Source organism: Syngnathus floridae, chromosome 4 (assembly GCF_059516105.1).
Source record: "Syngnathus floridae isolate MCC-2025c chromosome 4, RoL_Sflo_1.0, whole genome shotgun sequence".
NCBI classification, from domain to species: Eukaryota; Metazoa; Chordata; class Actinopteri; order Syngnathiformes; family Syngnathidae; genus Syngnathus; species Syngnathus floridae.
In genome coordinates, this window is record NC_142416.1 from 18,685,916 (window position 1) to 18,707,201 (window position 21,286).

At 43.6% G+C, this 21,286-nt stretch overlaps 2 protein-coding genes across 18 annotated transcripts in view; both read left to right on the forward strand.

Annotated features, from left to right (window-relative positions):
- Window positions 1–4,876, forward strand: part of cntln (centlein, centrosomal protein) — a 224,174-nt gene extending 219,298 nt beyond the window's left edge. For 5 of the 11 annotated variants that reach the window (XM_088374818.1, XM_088374817.1, XM_088374819.1 and 2 more), the window contains one exon: window positions 147–1,257. In XM_088374818.1, coding sequence (XP_088230944.1) covers window positions 147–263 — 117 coding nt within the window. In that variant the 3' untranslated portion in view covers window positions 264–1,257. Of the gene's footprint in view, window positions 1–146; window positions 1,258–3,420; window positions 3,569–4,732 lie in introns of those variants that run through there. The other 6 variants (XR_015858262.1, XR_015858263.1, XR_015858264.1 and 3 more) reach the window with 6 other exon arrangements.
- On the forward strand, window positions 4,876–19,645 carry sh3gl2a (SH3 domain containing GRB2 like 2a, endophilin A1). 7 transcript variants are annotated; one of them, XM_088374822.1, is made up of 13 exons: window positions 4,876–5,019; window positions 14,381–14,449; window positions 14,529–14,601; window positions 14,732–14,875; window positions 14,949–15,082; window positions 15,144–15,302; window positions 15,420–15,523; window positions 15,614–15,732; window positions 15,918–15,932; window positions 16,024–16,035; window positions 16,232–16,243; window positions 16,956–16,967; window positions 17,059–19,645. In XM_088374822.1, the coding sequence occupies exons 1-13, from the start codon at window positions 4,975–4,977 to the stop codon at window positions 17,253–17,255; spliced, it is 1,095 nt and encodes a 364-aa protein (XP_088230948.1). In that variant the 5' UTR covers window positions 4,876–4,974; the 3' UTR covers window positions 17,256–19,645. The 7 variants fall into 7 exon arrangements, with proteins under 7 accessions (XP_088230948.1, XP_088230947.1, XP_088230950.1 ...); XM_088374821.1 differs by having other exon boundaries at window positions 16,024–16,243; XM_088374824.1 differs by lacking the exon at window positions 16,232–16,243.
- Window positions 19,646–21,286: the final 1,641 nt, after the last annotated feature.

Consider the following 21,286-nt stretch of genomic DNA (forward strand, 5'->3'; position numbering starts at 1 on the left):
CAATGGAGAAGACATTTTGGACTTGTACTAACCCAGTGATGACATTTTAACTGATAAGAGGTACTCACGTTTTTTTTTCTTCTTTTTCTCTCTCACCCCTTCTTCTGCCGTCACCCTGACACTTCCCCGTGCCCCCCCCCTCGCAGATCCCTTCTGCCGTCCAGCTAATGGAGGCTTTGCGTGTGAAGATGAAGGAGAGGAAAGTGCTGACAGAAGAGCTGGCCGCGCTGGCGGCAGCAGCCGCAGTCAGCGAAAAAGCCTGACTCCCCGGGCTGAGGCTGGGAAAACTGTCATCCTCTTCTTTTTCGACCTCCCCTCCACCCTCAACCCCCGCCCGCCCGCCTCGGTGGGAACTCGACCGGGCTGAGCCTCAGACCCGCAGCGGGCCGAGCTTTTTGTAATGAGCCCCTCAACATCTGTGTTCCAGAAGCGCCTTTTAGCCCCAAACTCCTCAAGAAGGAGCAGCCGTGATGAGGCAAATGCTGATTTCTTAAAATCTTTTCTTTTTTTTTTTTTTAATTGGCACTTTAAGGACTTTGACCCGACAAATGCCAAATCGACACTTTGAAGAAAAGTAAAATGGTCGTGGGGGGATTTAAGTCATTTTGTTGACCAAGATTTATCTCCTTAAATAATGGATTTTGTTTTATTGTTTGTATTTAAGAAGAAAAAGGAAATCTGTTGTCTTCTATTTGTGAAAATCTGTCTGGGTGAGCAATTTGGCTTCACTGTTACACAAAAGTGGACCTAATTTACATAATAAGCACCTCTTCCAAATTTCTCAGCCCATGACTTTTTCAGCTAGGCCAGGTGACTATCCGGTGCCACCTTCAAGTTGCTCTGCTTGTGATTGACAGCCACCTGGTGGGCGGCGGCCCCTCGCTGTTGACATCACAAACAAGTAAGGCGGCGCCCACCGGAGATCTTCCATCCTTGACACCTTTTCCCGTCTCTTCTTCATGTTTAAGGTGCATCGCGGCTCTCCGCTGTCCTTGAGCCGGCCGACGTCCTCCACTGGAGACCACACACGCACTTCTCTTTTCAAATCCCCTCCTCTCCTTTTCATTTGCCTCTCTCCCTCTCTCTTCATGTTATGTATAATTAACCGTGCAAAGAATCCTCCGTTGAAGAATTAAAAAAAAAAAATCCACTTTTTAATCCCCTCACCGCCGCTGCTGCCACCACCCTCCTCCCTTCTCTAGCATATGCTAATGATGTCGTTTTCCTTTATCTTTTTATAATAAAGGATTAGGCCAGGACTGTCTCGGGCTGCATCTCGGGGACCAATTTAGCCAAGATCCAGGAGAGACGAGCCCTGGTGGTTAATTACCATTCATTAACATAGTTTGCATCTCCTCCACTCCAATACCCACGAGCCAGCTATTGTCAATATTTGTCCCATATAAATTTCTCCTGTTTTTTTTTTCTGGTGTGTCTCCCCCCCCCCCTCCCTCCAATTTCCCCGCCTCCTTTCCTTTTGTCGCTGTCCTCCAGCGTCGCTAATGACAAACATTAATAACTCGCAGCGACGGGGCGGCCCGCTGGGTTTGGAGAGTGCCACGCAAATTAGTGCCCCTTCTTCCTTTTGCGCAGTCAACATGTTTGTGCTATTCTATTTCAGTGACATATTCAAATACCCCCCCCCCCCTCCACCTCAGCCCCTTTAGCTGCGACCCCCTCGGGTTTAATTAACCTGGCCTTGCCTCTCATGCTCCCGCGGTAAAGACGTTAAATCCATCTTGAACACACACACAAATGTCCCACTCCGGACGTCTATTTTTTTTGTCAGTGTCGGAATGGTGTGCCATTCCTTTTCTTCCCCACGTTTCATTCTCCTCGTCTTTCCTTGTTCTGCTCTCATTAAGAGCGAGGCGTCCGCTGGGAGCGACTTTGATCGCTTCTTCCAAATGCAGACTCTCTTGCCTGTTTATTCATTCCAGCACAGTCAACTCTGTGTCATTTCCCCTCCTCTTATTCCCATGTCTCTTTTTTTTAACTTCCAACTTTCTAAGGTCTCTCTCTGCAGGAGATCATCAAGGTCAAGTCCCCCTTGAAATATCTTTAATTTCCCCCAGACCCCCAAAAAATAACATCAAAAAGTCTAGCGTAAAAAAAAAAAAAAAATCTTCCACAATCCCTGTGCCGTCACATCGACACACGAGGCTTGTGTTAGTCTCAGAGCAAAGTTGCTCGTCTCGAAGGTGATGTCGAGGACGGCAACTGTAAGAGGAGGTGGATTAGCGTGCGGGTCAAGCGCTCCTTCGCTCGCCTTTTTTCCCATCCTCCCCGGGAGCTCAGACTGAGGCTTTAGAGAGACGGCCGCCATGGGGCCAGGCTTAGCTAGCCGTCCACGGGGAGCTGCCATAAAAGGACGGCCTGGACACATGAAATAAGATGGCGGCACACTATCCAATTGAGATGCTGTAAATTTGAAAGAAAGCAAATAGGAAGTTTTTCAGCACATCTGAATTTCTAATATCCTCTGTAATCCAGATTTTTACTACTGAGTATTTTTGATCTCATACGGTTCTCCGTTTTTTTAAGTAACATTGCGGACATGATTGGGAATGCGTAAAGGGTGACGAGAAGGTGAAAAAAGTGGATATTATGAAGAAGGCGAGATGATAAGACTTCCTTCCTGTGCGTTCCCTTGTGGTGCTAGCATGGAGGTTACAATGCAAAAGGAGTAAACACGTTGCATTATACATGTGTCAAAAATGCGTTTGGCTGCTTGTCCCGGCCGGCTTCGCTTGTTATCTGCAAAGCGGGTGCCAAACGTCTGCGGCGGCCCATATCAAAGTGGGACGTTGGCAGCGGAGACAAGTGTGTCAGCGAAGGAGCCACCAGAGAGGCTCCTCTACAAACGACTAATTGTGAAACCGGAACGTTCTTGTTGTTTGATGGAGGGGGGGCAACCTAATATTGTACCTTAAAAACAGATGGCAACGACATAATTCAAAAGAATTAAAACCATTTTTGTCACGTTGCATGCCCTTTGTGCCGCTCGTTCTGGTGCGCCTGTCTTCCACCACCTGGTGGCAGTATGACACAGATCTGTTTATCTAGAGCAAAGTCTAGCCAATCGTGTCTGCGTGCCGCAGCCAAACATATTTCATGCCAAATGTATTGCTCTGATGAGACGTCTCAACTCTCGTCTGGTCTTATCAATACGGCACTGATATTCTATGCCCTACAAAGTTGAACTTGGTGACAACCTTCTAGTTTTTCTGGCATCCTCCAGCTTGGTGAATTTTCTCCAAGTTCATGCCATCTGAAGACTCTGAAGCGTGTGGAGCATTATAACACCCCCGAAAGAGTAGCCCACCTCAAGTGATCTCACTACTCAACTCAAGCAAGTCACACACCCTTGCTTATTTATTTTTTTTCTTATTCTTGTTCTCTCCCTGCTTTCTCTTCCAGTGGCCGACAACAAAGACGTGTTTGTATGCATAATGTGAACGCCTGGTAGGCAGCGCTGCACTGCAGGCCCCCAAGCCCACCTCGCCGTCACCCCTGAGCACAGGTGGAGCAGGCCAGCATCACTGGGACCAATTAGAGCAGAATGCAGGTACATTAGCATCTTTGAACGGGCGGCCATGTTGTAGTCGGGACTGTGCTTTAAAAATACAAGCAGTGCTGGATATATACACAAGCATGTAGCGACCGTTCGGTTTGATTCAGTGGTTTTCTAATTTGATGTGCTATTTTATGGATATCTCCACAGATGATTCAATACAATTATGGTTTTATATTATGTGATCAAGACGCTTTATCATTATCTTCAGTCATTGATTCCTTTACTGCTTTGGAGTGAGTCATTAAGGATTTGAAAGTTAGCTAATGATTGAGACAGTCTCCTGTTTTATTAACACTTTCTAGCCTCCCTCCTTTCTCTATTGGCCTCAGGCCCCGTCTTCCCTGTTTGCTTAATTCAATGCAATCTCGCGTTGAAGCACTTATTTGTGCTTCATTGGTTTTTTATAATTGCATTATTCTTGCTGTGCCGTTTTTTCAGCACTAGATGGCAGCAAATTACTTGCTGGAGTGTAATATTGGTGGGTTTTTTTGTCACTGCCGTCTGAGTATTACTATCCAGTCCAAATTATCACAATTCTAACAATTTTCAAACTAAATAGTAAGTGTCCCTGTAGTTGAACATTGAAATATTAAATTTACAGCTGGGAAGAAGCTACCACTCAAGAGCGACTTTTTATTTATTTATTTATTTTTTGCTTGCACCGTCTCTCGTTTTCCACAAGATGGCGCTGCTTGCACATAGACGTGGCTGCCTCGTTTAAAACCAGCACATAAGTACAACTGCTCTGTACACACAGGACACACTGACTGCGTAAATATTACTGTATAAATATTTAAATATGTAGTCAAAGGCCACTCACGACTGAGAATTAAATGCATATGTACAAATTCATGGTTTTTTTGAGTTGTTATCAGTCCGCAACAGAGACACACCGGAAGTCGTGTCCCTCCGCCCTTCTTTCCCTTCAACCCCATTTAACTCACGTCACGTGACTCGTAGTATGTATGTGTTAATCGGGGATTTAAAAGCAGATTAGCTGTTCAAACCACCATCTTCATCTAATTATCCTACCATTAAGAATCAACTGATTAGTGTTATCACTAAATATACCAAGAAATTATATAAACATTTTGTTAGGTTTGGCTCAATAACTGTTCAAAATGAGACACGTCTCTGCCAACTGATTCTTTGCAGGAGTCCTGTTAGGAGGAGGCGGAGTTACTGTCACGACGTCACCAAGCCAGCGCCTGGTCACCTGCTCCATTTGTGTCCAATCGGCTTTCCGAGGAGAGCCCAGAGAGACCCCAGCAAAGTGAAGACGTAGCAAGGATAGCGTGCGGCAGCCACGACGTTCTCCAAGCCCGCCGTGCATAATAATCTGTATTAATCATTCCATCCATTCTTTGAATCCTGAGCCGTCTCTGCAGTCTGCAAGCATGTCTGTAGCGGGCCTCAAGAAGCAATTCCACAAAGCCACTCAGGTAAGTGAGAACGTCTTGCAGAATGTCATGTTTTTTGGTCATTCTTGTTATTTTCAATTGTATTGGGTGGAGGCTCTGCTGGTTGCTGCAGCAGCTCACCTCACCTTTTATTGAATCGGAATTCCAGTCTGCACCGCATAACAGTCTTCCATCCTACCCTTCAGATGACATTCTGCGTCACGTGACGTGGGCTTGGCGCGTAATAGCAGGCGAAGAAATGTATTTTTATTAGCATTATTATTATTTTGCTGCACGTGCGTGCACACTCCACGATGGGGGTGTTATGCAATCGTTAAGTGCGACTGGCCGGAAATCCTCTCCTCTCAGTTGCAGCACGCCATGACCTGAGCGCCCTCTAAGCATTAACAGGCGGACACTTGATTAGGTACACCCCCCCCCATATTTATACAGTTGCCCCAAAAGAAAAGTAGCATTGTATTAAAATAAAACATTGTTGGATAAAGGGGGACTAGGCGTGTCTCACCTACATAGAAATAACGTTACATTCATAAAAGGAACGTAAATAATGAAACTGTTTTTATAACATTCTGCCCTCCTTTAAGTCAACTGGCCTGCTTCTGGTGTGTGCACCTTGGCCACTAGGGGCAGGATACGACGGACAGGTAGACTATGTGAAGAAAACTCTGGCAACTATGTTGCTTCATAATTAGTCATTTGTAGTCAAGGATAAAAGTTGAGTATCATTATATTGTCTGACAGCATGTGTTGCTGCACCTTTTGTGTTCATTTACCCGGTGCTTGCTACAATAATGTAGATGTTTAGTCTATCTATGGTGTTTTGGTTTGTGTCTTAGCATTGAGCTAGTGGATTGTAAAACAAAGTTAATGTGGTTTGGTTAAATCCACAATGTGTATTTTGTTTGTTAAGTTGGATGTTGGCAACAAACAGCTTGAAGCAAGCACACTGGGGGTCTATTTTGAAGAATTGATCAGAATCTATCAAACTGCTTCTTGTTATGAAATTCAGTGCCAACATCTAGCAATCATAACTCAAAAAATAACAAGGTATACGAGAAAAGGTGTCAGTCACACCTATTGATTTTTTCAAATGTTTAAAAAAAAAAAAAATTGAATTCACTGCAAGGGAAATCGTCTCTCGTCTGTCCTGACCGAAGGTTATCGAGTATCTCGTATGTGTCTTGACAGTCCGGGTCATCCACGCTATCATAAAATATCAGTAAAATCGTTGTCAGTTGCGAGCAGTGAGTTAGCGTGCCGGTGACAGCACATCCAAAAAAGGCCTCCGATAGACTTGCGTAGGTCACCAGTAGTCCGGCTGAGTCATGGACGGCGCCCGCCTTCCCTTCATTCGCCATCGGAATGCGTCACCGCGCTCGTTCGATTCCACATCGTTATACAACCGCTTTCTTGTGACGACATCATGACGTGTCAGACTTTTGGAATTTGGAACATTTGTTGTCTAGAGAATTTAGGGGGTTAATTGAATTTATTTGTATTTTGATAACTATGCAAAATTGTAAGTTTGCTTTGGAATTCAGTCAGATCACATTGTTGTTACAAGATTTGTATGAGGTCAAAGCTTAGTTTTCTCAATTAACATCTTGTTGGCACCCTAGTCTGCTTGTGAGTTGTTTATTTTGTTGTTTATGCGCCAGCGAGATGCTTGAAGAGGTGACGTGAAGCAAATAACACTTAAAACATCATTAGCGGAAGCGTTCAATAGAAAAGAAAGAGAAAAGCTGCTCCTGTCCGGGAGTTTGTTAATCATTAGCTCATTTTGCCGCACTGGACCAAGATCAAGTTGTTGGAGTGCCATTGTTTTATTGTCGCCTGTTGGCTGCATTTCTCAAGGACTCGTGTGTGTGTGTGTTTGTGTGTGTAAGATAGAGAGTGTGTGAGGCTATAATTCTACGAAGCACTGTTTCTGCTTTTTACTTTCTTACTCCCTGTCACACTATTGCCATATGAAATCTTTATTCAATAATTCTACAGAAATAATTCTACAGAAATGTAATTTGGGAGGAATTAGAGATTTAAATGTTAGCAGGTGTCCTCAGCAGGTCCCCTCTAAATGTGATTGGTGAATTCTGCCAACTCAGCCCCATTCCTAGTTTTTTAGGGTGTGCACACTTCTGCAACTACGTCAACTTGATTGATTTTGCTTCCCCTTTCTAATATATTCCTCAATTGAGTTGTACAGTTTATAGGTCAAATCAATGATGGAGAAAACTAGCTAGCTATCCATCCATATATCAAACGAGCTATCTTGCTATCTAGCTAGTCAGGCTAGCTAGCCAGCTGTCATCTACCCATAGATTTGCCCAACTAACCCCATTAAGACAAAAGACCCCCACCAACTCTCTGCTCCCCTGCCATGACCCAGACATATTCAGACTACACACACACACAGCCGACACACACACACAGGAAACACGAATGTGATAATCAAGAGATAAAACATCGATCAGATACATATCCGCACTAATGGCACATTACTCCGTTGCCAGTGAATGTCATTTGACTTCAAACAGCCTTTTAGGTCCTGCTAATTGTGATAATTGATTAATAGCAACGCTTCATTTATGTCAGCTAATCTAATGTAAAGGCCCCAAAGAAGCCAGGCTGCTTTATTCGACTAATGTAAAAGGCATTGATTCTCGTTCAAGTTGTTTGGCACTTCCACTTGAAATCAAACTAATGAAAGCCACACAGAAACTGGCTTACGCCTAGCCGGGAACAGATGGCCGGTCCCAGAAATGCTGCAGTGACCTTAGCGCTGCGCGTCTGCTCGTCGCTAACTAGCTTGGTAGCTTTACGTCAAGTCACGCTAAAGGTCTTAAGCGAGGCGCGCCTTCACCTCCACCTCCCCATTTATTTTTGCGATCACGGCGGTGTCACGACGTCTCTCTCGGGGGACTCAAGGACGCTGCGGCCATTTTGCAAAAGGAGAGAAAACTGCAGTCAAGCTAATGAATTTAACACAAGTAGAAGCTAAGAAAAGTGTGTGTGAAAGATTTTGCTATGCACCCCAACTTTGCCTCAGAGCAGACGTTCCTCTCTTAGAACGCCTCAGTTCCCTCTGATGTTTTTTTTTTTGCATGGAGCTGCAGTTTTTCCTCCTCGTCCGATTCTTGTGTGTGTGTGCAAGCAGCATACATACGAGCTCATTGTCATTGCTTGTGTGTGTGTGTGTGTGCAAAGTTGTTGTGAATGATGGCATTGCTTGCAGCCTTCCGTTCATCCATTAAGAGTGATTGTTTGGCAAGATGTGTGTGTAAGTGCAGGAATAGTAAGACAGGTATGGGGGGGGGAGTCCTCGAGGGGGACCAGATTGCAAGTGGGTGAGTCATGCCGCCTGGATGCTCGGCGAGGAGCACTGCAGTACAACGGAAAGTCCATCCGGCTGGGAGATAACAGATGGGGGACGATTGTGGGGGAGCGGCACAGGGGGGGCGTTTCCCGAGGATGGGGTGGGATCCAGAGAAGCCAGCGAGTTAAATCCTACCGTGATACTGAAGCTTCACATTATACGTCAGACGTGAAACCGATTAATCGGCTTGGCGTTTATATCATCCGATATTTGGCCCTTTTCGGGTTACTATCAAAACGTCATGCAAAGACTGAATGCTAATTGCTAACATGATGATGAACCCGTGGTGACACTTTCTTGTACGATCTTCATCCAAAGTGCTTTTGTTGTGGTCATGTCATGTAAATGATCAAGTTAATCATGTCTGCAGTTCTCACATGTCAGAGGACAAAGCCTCGTCACGCTAATGCTCTCTCGCTCACACCCAGCTTGATAACGAGATGGCTTCGGTTCATCTCCGGCACCTCCACCGCTTTTCTTGCTCCTCTTCTGTGAAGTCTTCATTTGACCGAAATTGTTTTTGGGGACTTTTTTTTCCTGCAGAGTTGCATCGCACTCGGGCTTTTGATTTAAAGGCTTGTTTACACACAGCGCTACTGTTTCTGCTAACCGATCAATACTGCAGCACTTCCAGGCGCCGTTCTTCTGAGTACAGTCATGTTGCTCTACTTGAAGGACGAAAAACATGAGGTGTACTCAATATAGACTTGCCTAACCTTTTTGAAAGTGTCCTTCTCAGAACTGGAAATTGTGAACAATTCTGATAAGGGAACCATCATGAAGGCTTCAAAACAAAATGACGGACTTCCTCTTTGTTCTCTGGTCTAGACTCTTGAATATTCAAAAATGATTCACAATTTTTTCAGACAAGTCTGTTTTCAAAGCAAAATGGCCGACTTCCTGTGTTTCCTGTGTGTGAGACTTCCTTAACTTTTGCGTCGAAATGATTCCAAAAGTGCAAGGTCGATCCCTGGCTCATTATTCGTTCCCGGGAGGTTAACAGCAGACGGACGCTGTCCGTCACCGACCTATTTTTAGCCGGTCACAACGGGAGTGCCGGTACGCACGCTTCATCGCTTCATTTTTGAAGTCGAAATGAAATGAGGCGTTTTTTTTTCGCAGAGTGACGCTGAAGCGAAGATGCGCCTTTCTCTGCCGTCCTCCCTCTCGTCTCTCAGCATCAGTATGCGGGCCACGGCTGATGTTTTATTCAGTGCGTGGAACATTCCGGGGCATCCATTTCTACAGAGAGGAGTGAATTGATGCTCGAGGCACCGAGAGGGAAATTCTTGGCTTCCGCTTTGTTTCGATCCTTAACAGAAATGGAAAGACGGTGGTACTTTATTCAAACTCTTGATCTAACAACAACATAGAATGTAAAAAAAATTGTTTTTGTCGATGGAGGACCTCAAAGAGCTTCTGAGGTTTCATTGCGTCATTAAGGACCCTGAGAATGGTCATTAACCCCCTTGAGGTCAGCGGCGCCATTGTTATTTAATTAAATAGAGCCGGCTTGACACTTTCTTCAAATCTCATTCCGTCTTGTTGATAGGCTGAGTTCATTCACTGAAGGGCACGACTTTATAGGAGCATATGTCACGACGTACGTGCGCTTTACAGCCTCGGAGACCTTGCAGGTCATATTGGCAGGGTTGAACTTTAGCAGTCGGTCAAGTAGAGGTCGGGAACTTAAGCTTGCCGTGTGGCTTGGTGTGGTTTTGTACTGGTTGACTAGTGGAAGAGTATTTAATTTTTCTGCCTATATGTTGCTGGCATAGATATAAAATAGATAGTTGGACATAGATAGATTGCTTCTGGTTAATCAATAATTTTTGAAAGTGAAATTGGATCATGATAGATTGGAGGACATTTTTTTTTTTTTTTGTTAGTTGCTACAGAAAGGGAAACGGTCGAATGGGATCAATAGAGAAATGCGACGATGGGGAGAAGAAGATGCGTCACTGCCAAGCAGCTGCCGCGACTTGTCCTCAATGTGAAGCAATTTGTCTTTGCCGTGTCGAGCTGCAGATGGTCCATTCCTTAATTTGTCCACCCTCGATTTTTAGACGGGAGAAAAAAATCACGTTTTTTGTGCTTTTTTTTTTTGGGAGGCTTAAAAACAAGATGATGGCATTTGTTCTGCCACGTGCCTAACATGACCTCCCCTCCCCGGCAGTCGGCAGACTGGATGATTCCGCCAGGATTATTGTGTCATTAATCCTAGTGTAGTGATTTTTGCATCGTATTGACGGAGAGTCTGCCCGGCCTTAATCTTGGGAAACGGGCACGCGTGGCCGCGCCCACTTTGTCATATCGTGTTGAGTTTAATGGCCCTAAAAGACGTCCACTTTGAAGGCAGTCATCAATCCTCACTCAAGTGTAATTGTGCCGTGCAAGTGTGAGGTTGAACAAGCCTCTCGGTCGTTCGGTGCCAGGCTCACGTCTTTTCTTCATTTTCCGTGTTTATTTTAACACAGCCTTTAAAATTTCACTCGAGAGAGGCGTTCCATATTTTACCTTTTATTAGGTCACCGAGCTCCAAGAGGCATTGCTCTTTATTATTTTGCCAAAGGATCGTCGCGCTCCGATCGAACGTCTGCAGTGAAGAACAATTTGTTTTTCTTTTTTGTCTGTATTGATCCGAGTAGGAACGCACGCCTGCTCTATGTCCTCGGGGCGTATTATCGCGTGGCTCTCTTGAAGCTCCCGCAATTCATCTTCATCAGGCGTGATAATGAATCTTCTTGCAAACCAAACACCGTCGTTGCGGCTACACTCTGTTAAATGTGGAATGCGCTTAGGGAGTCCACAGGCAGCCTGTTTTTCTTGCTTTATTTTAGTCCTCCCGTTTGGCACAGGCATCGACTTCTTGTGCGCTTTGGATCTTTTGGAACCGTGACTGTAATATTAAATCAGGGCCGTGCTTTAGTAAAAACTCGATCATGTGTGAGCTTGCTCATCCCCATCATCATCATCGTTGAGCACACATACACTCGTAGGGTGCCAGCTGGTCGCCTCCCCCGCCGCCGACGGAGCGCCACAGGGACGGTGAGGGCGCCGGGCTCTGAGGCGGCGTTCTCACGGCTGTCGTTACATAAGTGGAGGCTTTGGCGTCACGTGACAAACACGCAGTAGAAGCACGAAGGTCAGTCCATGTGGACAACGGGATGAAGCGTTTGTCATCGTGGAAAATAAGTAGTCTTGTTGATTTGAGATTAGAGGCCACCTTCCATTATAATCACTCATTTCTGCTGTCAAAATTGAATTTTGTGGAATCAGTTGCCACTTAAAACCTTGACAGAGGTAAACATGACCAAGAATTCATATGAGAGAGTGTGACTCATTTGACTCGTTTGAAAAATAGCCAGAGCGTACAGTTGAAACATCCCTCCGGTTGCCGATAGGGAGTCGGGATGGATTAGCATCATCCTAAAAACGGACTGCCTGTTGGCGTTGGGCTTGGGGATTTACAAAGGACAAAAGGATTTCCCTTGGTTCTTTGAAGCCGTAATCGGCGAATAAATAATGTTTGGTCTCTGAAGAATCGGCAGTTAGCCGCTGTTAGCAGTTAGCCGTTTGGTCACTAATATAGTCAGGAGATTTTGCTGGTTGGTACATATCTCGACCAAAGTCATTTTGGGTGCCCATGGAAATTTTCAGAGGACAACAAATGTTATAATAGTTGTAAATTCATTTGATAATCGATTAGTTGTCGATTCATTACTGCGCCTCTGGTCCACTTGCGTTGGAAGGCCTTCTCTCTCTTGGTAACTCGGTTTAAAATCACTTCTGTGGAACTATTGTCCAATCAGGGCCCCCAAGTGGTTGATTACATTAGAAGGCATTTTAAGATGGATGGAAAAGGACTCCGTTTTTTTCCTGCAGTCACCTGTCCCCCGGAATAGCCTCGCTAATCACTCCTGTCTTTTTTAATCTGCCTCTTCCACACCGGCTGTGTATTTAAAGGCAGGAAGGCTCCGATTAAAGCTCTGAGCAGGAAGGGGAGGGGCGCCAGTGGATGGGGCCAGGGGGAGTGCACTCACATTGGTAGCCATGTGAGCCACCCTAATGCTAAAATAGGTGCGGCAAAAAAGCTTGCCGTATGGTCACAAAAAGAGGCCAAATGTGCAGTCAAACAAAAAAGACTGCTGCCGTCCAGTGGCTGGGAGTGGAATTACACCCAAATCAAACGAGGGTGAATAAAATAGTTTTCCAAATGGTAAAAAAAAAAATTACTGTGAAACCCATAAATTAAAAAAAATGATTTGGAAAATAGAGTTGTTGGAATGTGGGAGGAATTTCTAATCATCAGGTAAAATAATTGTTCTTCCTAATCAGTGGGTCACGTGTCCTTCAACCACTGCCGCCTGGTCGTTTTGGAATGAGTGAGCGGTAAATAGCGTTGGCTGATGATTCTGGGTGGAGAGAGCCAGTGAGGTCGCCGCCTGCTCGCTTGCAGCGCATCCTGGCTACATTTGGAGCATTTAATCCCGTCTGATTGGTTGGCGTGGGTGCCAGGTGCAGAAAAGATGTGACGCCTGGAGCTTTTCCCTCACCGCAGAACTTTGGGAGGATGAACTTGATGATGCCAACCTAAGCTGTTTAGTGAGCAAAAATTCTAAAGCAAGGTCAAAACTTAAATTGGGACAACTTTGAATTTTCACATGAACAAAACATGAATTATTTTGCCCAATTTGAAATTTTATTTAAGTTTGTTGCCTTGAAATTTTGAGTTCACACAACGTTTTTCAAAAATTAATTGTTCAATTTCTTAATTGTTTGCACATTCACGTTGTTTTTAAAAAGGCCTCTCTTATTTTTTTTTAAATATGTTGCTATAATGCAGGTTTTTCATACTTTCCTCATAAATAATTCATCCTTTTTTTTTTTTTAAACACCGTTTCCAAAGCCACTGCTGAGTTTCCATCACAATTCCTGATTGATTAGAAACATAAAGACGGCATAATTTGCCTTTTGTGTCCTGCTCCATAATTATGATCCGTCTCAATCAGGCCTATTTGTGCTTGATGTCGTAACATATCCTTTTCTCCCTTATCTAACCAGCGTGCGTTAAATATGCACACTCTCCATGCAAATGCGATATTCAGCAGCTGGAGTGCTGATTGGCAAAGCACGTATTTCCCTCAAGTCGTCCATTCGCATAAAGAGAAGACGTGGCTATTATCGTGTGTACCTTGACCAGCCCGGCGCGGGGAAGATAACTGTCTCCACGGCAACCTAGGCGGATAGGAGAAGTCGTAGTGATGTGCAAATGGCTGTAGACTCCAGTGTGAGTGTGTATGTGTGTGTCTTTTGCTGAAATGACTCATAGAGCACACAAATCCTCAGGAAGTCTTACGCTGCCTAAACTGCTGTCACAGGCTTAACATCATAACCTCCTTCCCTGCCGCCATACATTCATCCACCTGTCACTGTCACAAATCTTTTTTTTTTTTTTTTATCATACACCCCCGGACACTTTATTCGATACACTTTATGAAATTAACAATGCTCATTTCTTTTAAGGGACTTATATAATTTTATTACATTTTTGTAGTCAGCAGTTTACTGGGGAATTGTGTTCAGGTTTTAAATTATTTAAATTTATTAAATATATTTTTTTTTATTAAATTTAAATGTATTCATTAAAAATGAATAAATTAAATATTAAATTTATATATAATTTAAATGATGTAAAATGCTTTTTTTTTTTTTCTTCTTCTTCAGTCGCTCATGGCAATGTTACCTGAATTCTTTTTGTCACCATCCATCTCATTCAATCCTCTGCTGGCAGTGTGTCCTCATTGTGTCAGATCGTCGCTGCCCCCTCCAGGCGACTTGCCAAGATCCAGCTCCGATCTCCAAGGCAGCATTATGAATGATTGACAGCGAGACCTTATTGCTAACAGACAAAATGCATTGATGCTTAAACACATATGGAAGCAAAAAAAAGCATATTCAAGTTGTAATAGATGGGAAATTAAATCATGTTGTGTGTTTCTTTTGCAGAAAGTGAGTGAGAAAGTGGGCGGAGCTGAGGGAACGAAGCTCGATGAGGACTTTATGGAAATGGAAAAGGCGAGACAAAACTCTATCAAGCAATACATCAAGTGTGATTTTTTTATTTTTATTTTATTGTGATTTCTTACGTATACAGAAGGTGGATGCAACCACCCGGGCGGTCATGGACATCATGACCAAGACGACGGAGTACCTACAGCCCAATCCAGGTGACAAGGCCCAGATGAGCTTGGCGTTGTTTCAAATCTTAATCATCACTCATTCGTCTCAAAGTTTCACTTCAAGATCATTTTTGAAGGACCTCAAATTTTATGCACTAAAATGTTGTTTTTTGGTCAGCCACCAGAGCCAAGATGAGCATGATGAACTCCATGTCTCGCATGCGTGGTCAGGAGAAGGGACCCGGCTACACTCAGACAGAAGCCATCTTGGGAGAGTCCATGCAGCGTTTCGGTCGCGAGCTCGGCGAAGAGTCCAATTTTGGTGAGTGGCTGACGCCATTTTTCTTTTTTAACACGAAAATAATGACACATTGAAAGTTCTCGTCTTCCTCCAGGCCTGGCTCTGATCGACGCCGGCGAGTGCATGCGTGAGCTCGCCGAGGTTAAAGACGCCCTGGACATGGAAGTCAAGCAGAATTTCATCGACCCGCTGCAGAACCTTCACGAGAAAGACCTCAAGGAGATCCAGGTGGGTTTCTCGGAAACTCAGGCGAGAGACTCGGCTGATCGGTTCTTGTGGTGTCTCGCAGCATCACCTGAAGAAGATGCAGGGTCGGCGTCTGGACTTCGACTACAAGAAGAAGCGGCAGGGCAAAGTGACGGAAGACGAGCTCAAGCAAGCGCTGGAGAAGTTTGACGAATCCAAGGACATCGCCGAGCTCAGCATGTTCAACCTGCTGGAGAGCGACGTAAGCGTGAGCCCGGCAAAATTGAGGGAGCGAAAAATCTAACGTTCGTTTTTGGCGGCAAAATCACCACAACATTTGGAGACAGCAATCGTTGAAAAACTTTTTTGGCCTCGACAGATCGAGCAGGTGAGTCAGCTGTCGGCCCTCGTCCACGCTCAGGTGGAGTATCACACCCGGGCGTCCGAGATCCTCACGCAGCTCTCCGGTAAAATCGACGAACGGTCAGTGCGTCCAAATTTGAATAAATTGTTCACATTTTTTTTTTTTTTTTTTTTTGTCAAATGTTTTAAAAGCCAGTTTTTGTCGTGCAGGATAAAAGATTGTTCTCACAAGCCCCGCAAAGAGTACGTCCACAAGCCTCGCACCACTCTGGACTTCTCCTCCGTCAGCGAGAACCACAACGGAGGCATCCACGGCGCTCGTTCTCCGGGTGAGTGTGCAACCAAAACTTTGCAAAAAAATGGCTCAGAATAGATACCACAAAAACTATTTGTGTGGACTCAGTTGACTATTCCCCCAAGGAGCTTCTTTCTCAGTGTTTTGCTTACCCACCAAATAAACCCTTTTTTTTGTTTTTATCTATCCCCCCTTTCTTTTATTTGTTGACTCATCCAGGAGCGAGGTCACCAGGTGAGCCTTCCTAGGTCACACGCGGCGACCTCCACTTCTACTGACTTTCTGTCTTTTGCTTCCCTTTTTCTCCTCCGCTTGCCATTTGCAGCCAGGTCTCCAGGTGAGACAAAGCAGAAGGTTCCGCGTCATCTCCTCCATCCTTGCTTCAACTTTTTATGTTCCGAAAGCGCCTTTGCTCTTTTTTTTTGCTCATTGACGTTCCTTCTTTCCGCTCATTCCTCCATCCATCCACGATCGCTTCTGCCGTTATCCTTTTTTTTGGAGGTCTCACTTGTCTTCTTCTTTCCCTTTCACAGCAAGATCTCCAGGTGAGCACGAGCGACTCGCTGGATTCTTCCGTTAATGTTTTCGTTTGAACACAGTGGAGGTTCCTCTTGGGCGCAGCCTCGTCTACGCTGATTTTTCTTTGCATGTCTTGTCTAATCCCTTTGTTTCTTCCTTCTTTCTTTTTTCTTTTTTAGTTTAGTTGTTCAAAGTTTGACATTCAGGGAATCACTCAGGGAGCCCCTACTGTGAAAATTACAAAAAAGCCTTTGAATTTTTTCTTTTTTTTTTCTTTCTCCTTTATAGAAAACTATTTCTGAAAGATTTTTATAAATATTGAAAAAATCATTTTCATTTCAAAAAGCCTTTGTAACATTTTGTTTGATGTTCTCCTTTTTATAAAATATTTTTATAAAATAAATTAAAAAATAAATTAAAAAAAATTAAAAATAAGAGATTTTTATAAATATTAAAAAAATCATAAACTATATCACAATTGAAAATATCATTTTTAAAGGTTGCCATTAAAAAAATATATATGTTTTGATTTTCTTTTACTTGTTAAGCATGCTCCAGGTTAGCTTAGCCTTGTAGGGGCTCCGTCTTTGATGACCAAAATGTCAAACTGCACCTTTCCTGACCACAATTCCATGTGTCGAATTGGAATTGTGAAAACCTTCCGACTAACATTTTCAATCTTTGTCTTTCTCTTTGGCTTCGCATCGTATATCCTGTTGCCTCTCTTCACACCGTCAGCTCGGTCCCCAGGTGAGCCCTGCTGGTCACAGGGGTTGTCAATGTTTTGTGGGTCATTTACTTTCCTTTTTCCAACAAACTTTTTTTTTTTTTTTTCCGCCAGCCCCTATGGACCAGCCGTGCTGCCGCGCCCTCTACGACTTCGACCCAGAAAACGAGGGCGAGCTAGGCTTCAAGGAGGGCGACATCATCACCTTGACCAACAAGATCGACGACAACTGGTACGAGGGGATGCTGCACGGCAACTCGGGCTTCTTCCCCATCAACTACGTGGACATCCTGGTGCCCCTGCCGCACTAGAGCGCCACCTGCTGCTCATCGCTGTAACGCGGTCACGGCCACGTAAGAAATCAACAAATGAAAACATCTCTTCCCCGAAACGACCCGATTGAACCCAGCCTGCTGCAAACTGCTTAATGCAACAATAAAGCACCGGGCGGCCTGCGGCATAGTTTCAACTCTGCATCCGTGTGGTAGTCACCCCCCCCTCACCCCCCCCCCCCCCCCCACCCTCCACTCCACCATCCCACTTTATGTCCGTTGCTGTACTTTGTGAACGTCCGCCCCAGTAGATAGAATTTTCTCGAAAAAATAAAACATTGTGTGCATTATATTTGTTAGCGATCAATAAAGTAGATCAAAAGAAGGTGTTTGGCACCTATTCAACATCCTCCATTGCTTTAAAAAAAAAAAGTTGGGTTTGCAATCCCTTTGTTTGTGTTTTTATGTTTGTACTTCTTTTTGATTTGGGGCTGCGGTGTCTCAGCATGTTGTGTAAAATGGGGTTCAGATACCAAAATGAGCGAACAGAAAAAAAAATAATTTGCAATCTCTTTTGTTTCTGCATGTGGGGCGGAACAGTATCTATGTATGTGAAATTCCACGTCCGAGCCAGTGATAAGTGATCACTTGATTTTCCGAAAGATGCAAGTTATGCCGTAACATGTGGTCGCTCCGTATGAAATGAAAAATTTTTGGTAAATCGGTAAGGATAGTATTTTAACTCGCCCCCCCCAAAAAAAAATTACATATAGTATTTGTTAAATAGCTATTTTTTCGCGATTGAAGTGATGACATAACTTTAGGAATATAAAATTTTTGATGTCATCTAATGTTCTATTTTTAAATCAGTAATGTCGCTACAGTCAATTTTGGCCGATGGCCAATTTGTCCTGATTTTATTTTTGCCTGTGCGAGGGGTCGATTCCAAATCATATCCGTGACTGTGACATTCCACGTCCAAGCCAGTGATTCGTGATGGTGTGACTTAACGAAAAATTGTGACGTAACGTAAGAAAATCCGATCTGTGACATGCCATACTCAAGCCAGTGATTTGTGACGTGATGACGTGATTTTCTTACAAACAAAAGCTGTGATTATAATGTTTATTTATGTGCTTATTTATTTATCAAACATAAGTTTTGACGTAATGTACGACAAATGCAATACAAAATATCAGTTTATTTTTTTAGCGCTACGATTTATTTTCCATCATATTCTAAAAAAATTGTAATCACATTACAATACATAGATATCATTGATTTTTTTTTTTTTTTTTTTTTTTCGCTGGGTTGACAATTGTGGGCTAGTAACCCTTTGGTATCCATTCATGTCATCTTCGTAGCTTGTGTATTAGACGTAAGCGGTAGATCAAGCATTCCTCATTAAGGACTCAATGCCTTGAAAAACCTTTGTGATGTGGTTGGCATGGTTACCATAATAACACGCACTGAATGGTTCAATAATTTGTCCAAAAAACACTACAAATAGTAAAAAAAATACACATTGTGTCATATTTTTACTCGCACTGCAGACTTTAGAGTCGACCTACTATTTTTAAACTCTTGTGATTGGGGGGATTGTTGTGCTTGGAAAAAAAAGTGATTATTTTATAAGCATATCTAGTGTTGCAAATGTATCATTGTTCTAATTTTCGAATTTTTTTGGCCATCTATTATGTTCAAAATTCTGCTCGCCAGAAGCTGAGCAGCATTGTGTTTGGTCACAGAGTCGGTGTGAAAAATATGAATACATGTACCCCTATTTAAAACAATGTTAGGATTCAACACGCTGATATATTTAAGCGTGTAATTACTCTTGATGTTTAGTGGATAGCAATTGGACAAAGGTGGTCTAAAAAAAAAGGACTTACCTTGACGTCCAATTAAAAAAATGCCGCTAAGGCTTGGCAGCGGTACATACACTTCTCACCATGCCCTCGAGCTGCATTCTGATTGGTCCACTCTTTTTCCGGAGGGAGGGGGGGATTATACAAAAGTATATTGTTTTTTCATTTTAATAAGGGTTAAATTCCCTCTTTTTCTCTTTGACTTAAAAAAAATGTATTTTTGCCCTCAATGAGGACTGTACAGCTGTGCGCGTGTTTAATTTGTGTACGTGTGTGCGCGTGCGCATGTGTGTCGTCGCTCACCCACAGTCACGTAATCTTATTTTTGTAACCATAACAAAGTATTGACATAATGACATAGATGTAAATATATACTATATACTCCGTAATATAAAACTGGAACAAAGAGATAGTCTGTGTGCTGCACATCATCATGACTGTTTTTTTTTTTTTCTTCTCGGTTTTGCTTCATTCTTGCACTTTGGATTTGAAGACTGTATGCTTGATGTAAAGACAATGTTATAAGTCAATGTCCTTTATTCCAATAAACAAAGAAATGTGTTGGTTTGGGGTACTGACCTGGGTTGGTGGTTGTGGACAGATGTCCATGAGGCCAATTGCTAAATTCAGCAAAATTCCAGCTAAATTCCTTTTTTCTTCTAGCTGCCATGCTTTTTTTTTGTACAAAATCTTAATTGTTATTAGAACAGGCCATAAAAAAAAAAACATGTCCCGCTGTGAGTCACGACACAAGAGAAATAAATTGGAGTGGAGCTGGAGCGCCCTCTAGAGGCAACACAGACATTGATTTGGATTTCTTTCCGCCCATCATTTACTCATCATTCTATCCACCCAACCACCATACATGTGTCTGTTTCACGTATTGTAGTCCAAATAAGCAAATATATATAAATAATAAATAAACTGGAGACACGCATCCAAAGTGTTTGCGTGTGTGCGTGCGCGTTGGGAGAGCAATGGAGTTTAAAAGCATTCCTCGGAGCTTCTCTCCTGGTGGGTGGCCAAAGCCAACTTCCTAACCCTAATTTGAAACCCTACTTCCAAACCCTAACCGTAGTTTGAAACCCTAGCCCTTTTCAAAGTAGGTGTGACGCACATGTGCAATATTTTTTTACTGTAACCTAACCTAGTTAAGTTGCTAAAAAACGTGAGGGTTGACACACACGCACACACTCATGAAGCAGCTGGCGGTGGGAGTGTGCCAGCGTGTTTGTCATTACATGTTTTGCTTCGGCGTTGAGACATACTTGCTCTATTCAGCAGGAAAGCCCTGCTCTCAACACCCGACACAGGCTGCTAATACCCTCACACGCACACACTGATGGCGGATGACAAACGAGCCAGTAAGGCAGGTCCGGCCGCTACGTGGCAGCCTGCGTGCGCGTGCGTGTGAGTGTGCCTGTATAAACGTGCATTTTTATGCTAGTGAATATGCATGTTGACGTCGCGATAATGTTGGCTCGTGAGTGAATGACTCGTTCAAAAGACCGAATCTTTTCAGTGAACGAGATTAATTCAGTTCATGACTTCAACCAGTAGGTGTCAGTAACGCGCATTAAAGCTGGTGCCACATCGCCGTAAAACAAAACGAAGAAGAAAATGACGTAAGGTTCACAAACGAGGGAATCACACGGACACTACATTAGGTACACCGCCATTTTCAAGTGTACCTAAGGCCACTTTATTAGGGTGCACTTAACCAGGGAATCTTGGAAAACATGTTGGAATGCGGCCCTGAGGACTAGAGCTTGACACCTGTGACCTTTGACCATAATATTTCCCTAATAAAGTGGCCTGTTATTAGGTACACTTGAAGATGGCGGTGTACCTAATGGAGTGTCCGTGTGGTTCCCTCGTTAAGTGCAGGTGCGTGAAAACTTTTAGCCACTTTCACGTTCAAAAGGAGCTAAAAGTTTTCACGCACCTGCACTTAACGAGGGTCATTTGGAAAACATATTGGAACGTGGCCCCGAGGACTAGAGCTTGACACCTATGACCTTTGACCATGATATTTCCCTAATAAAGTGGCCTGTTATTAGGTACACTTGAAAATGGCAGTGTACCTAATGGAGTGTCCGTGTGGTTCCCTCGTTAAGCGCACCTGCGTGAAAACTTTTAGCCACTTTCACGTTCAAAAGGAGCTAAAAGTTTTCACGCACCTGCACTTAACGAGGGTCATTT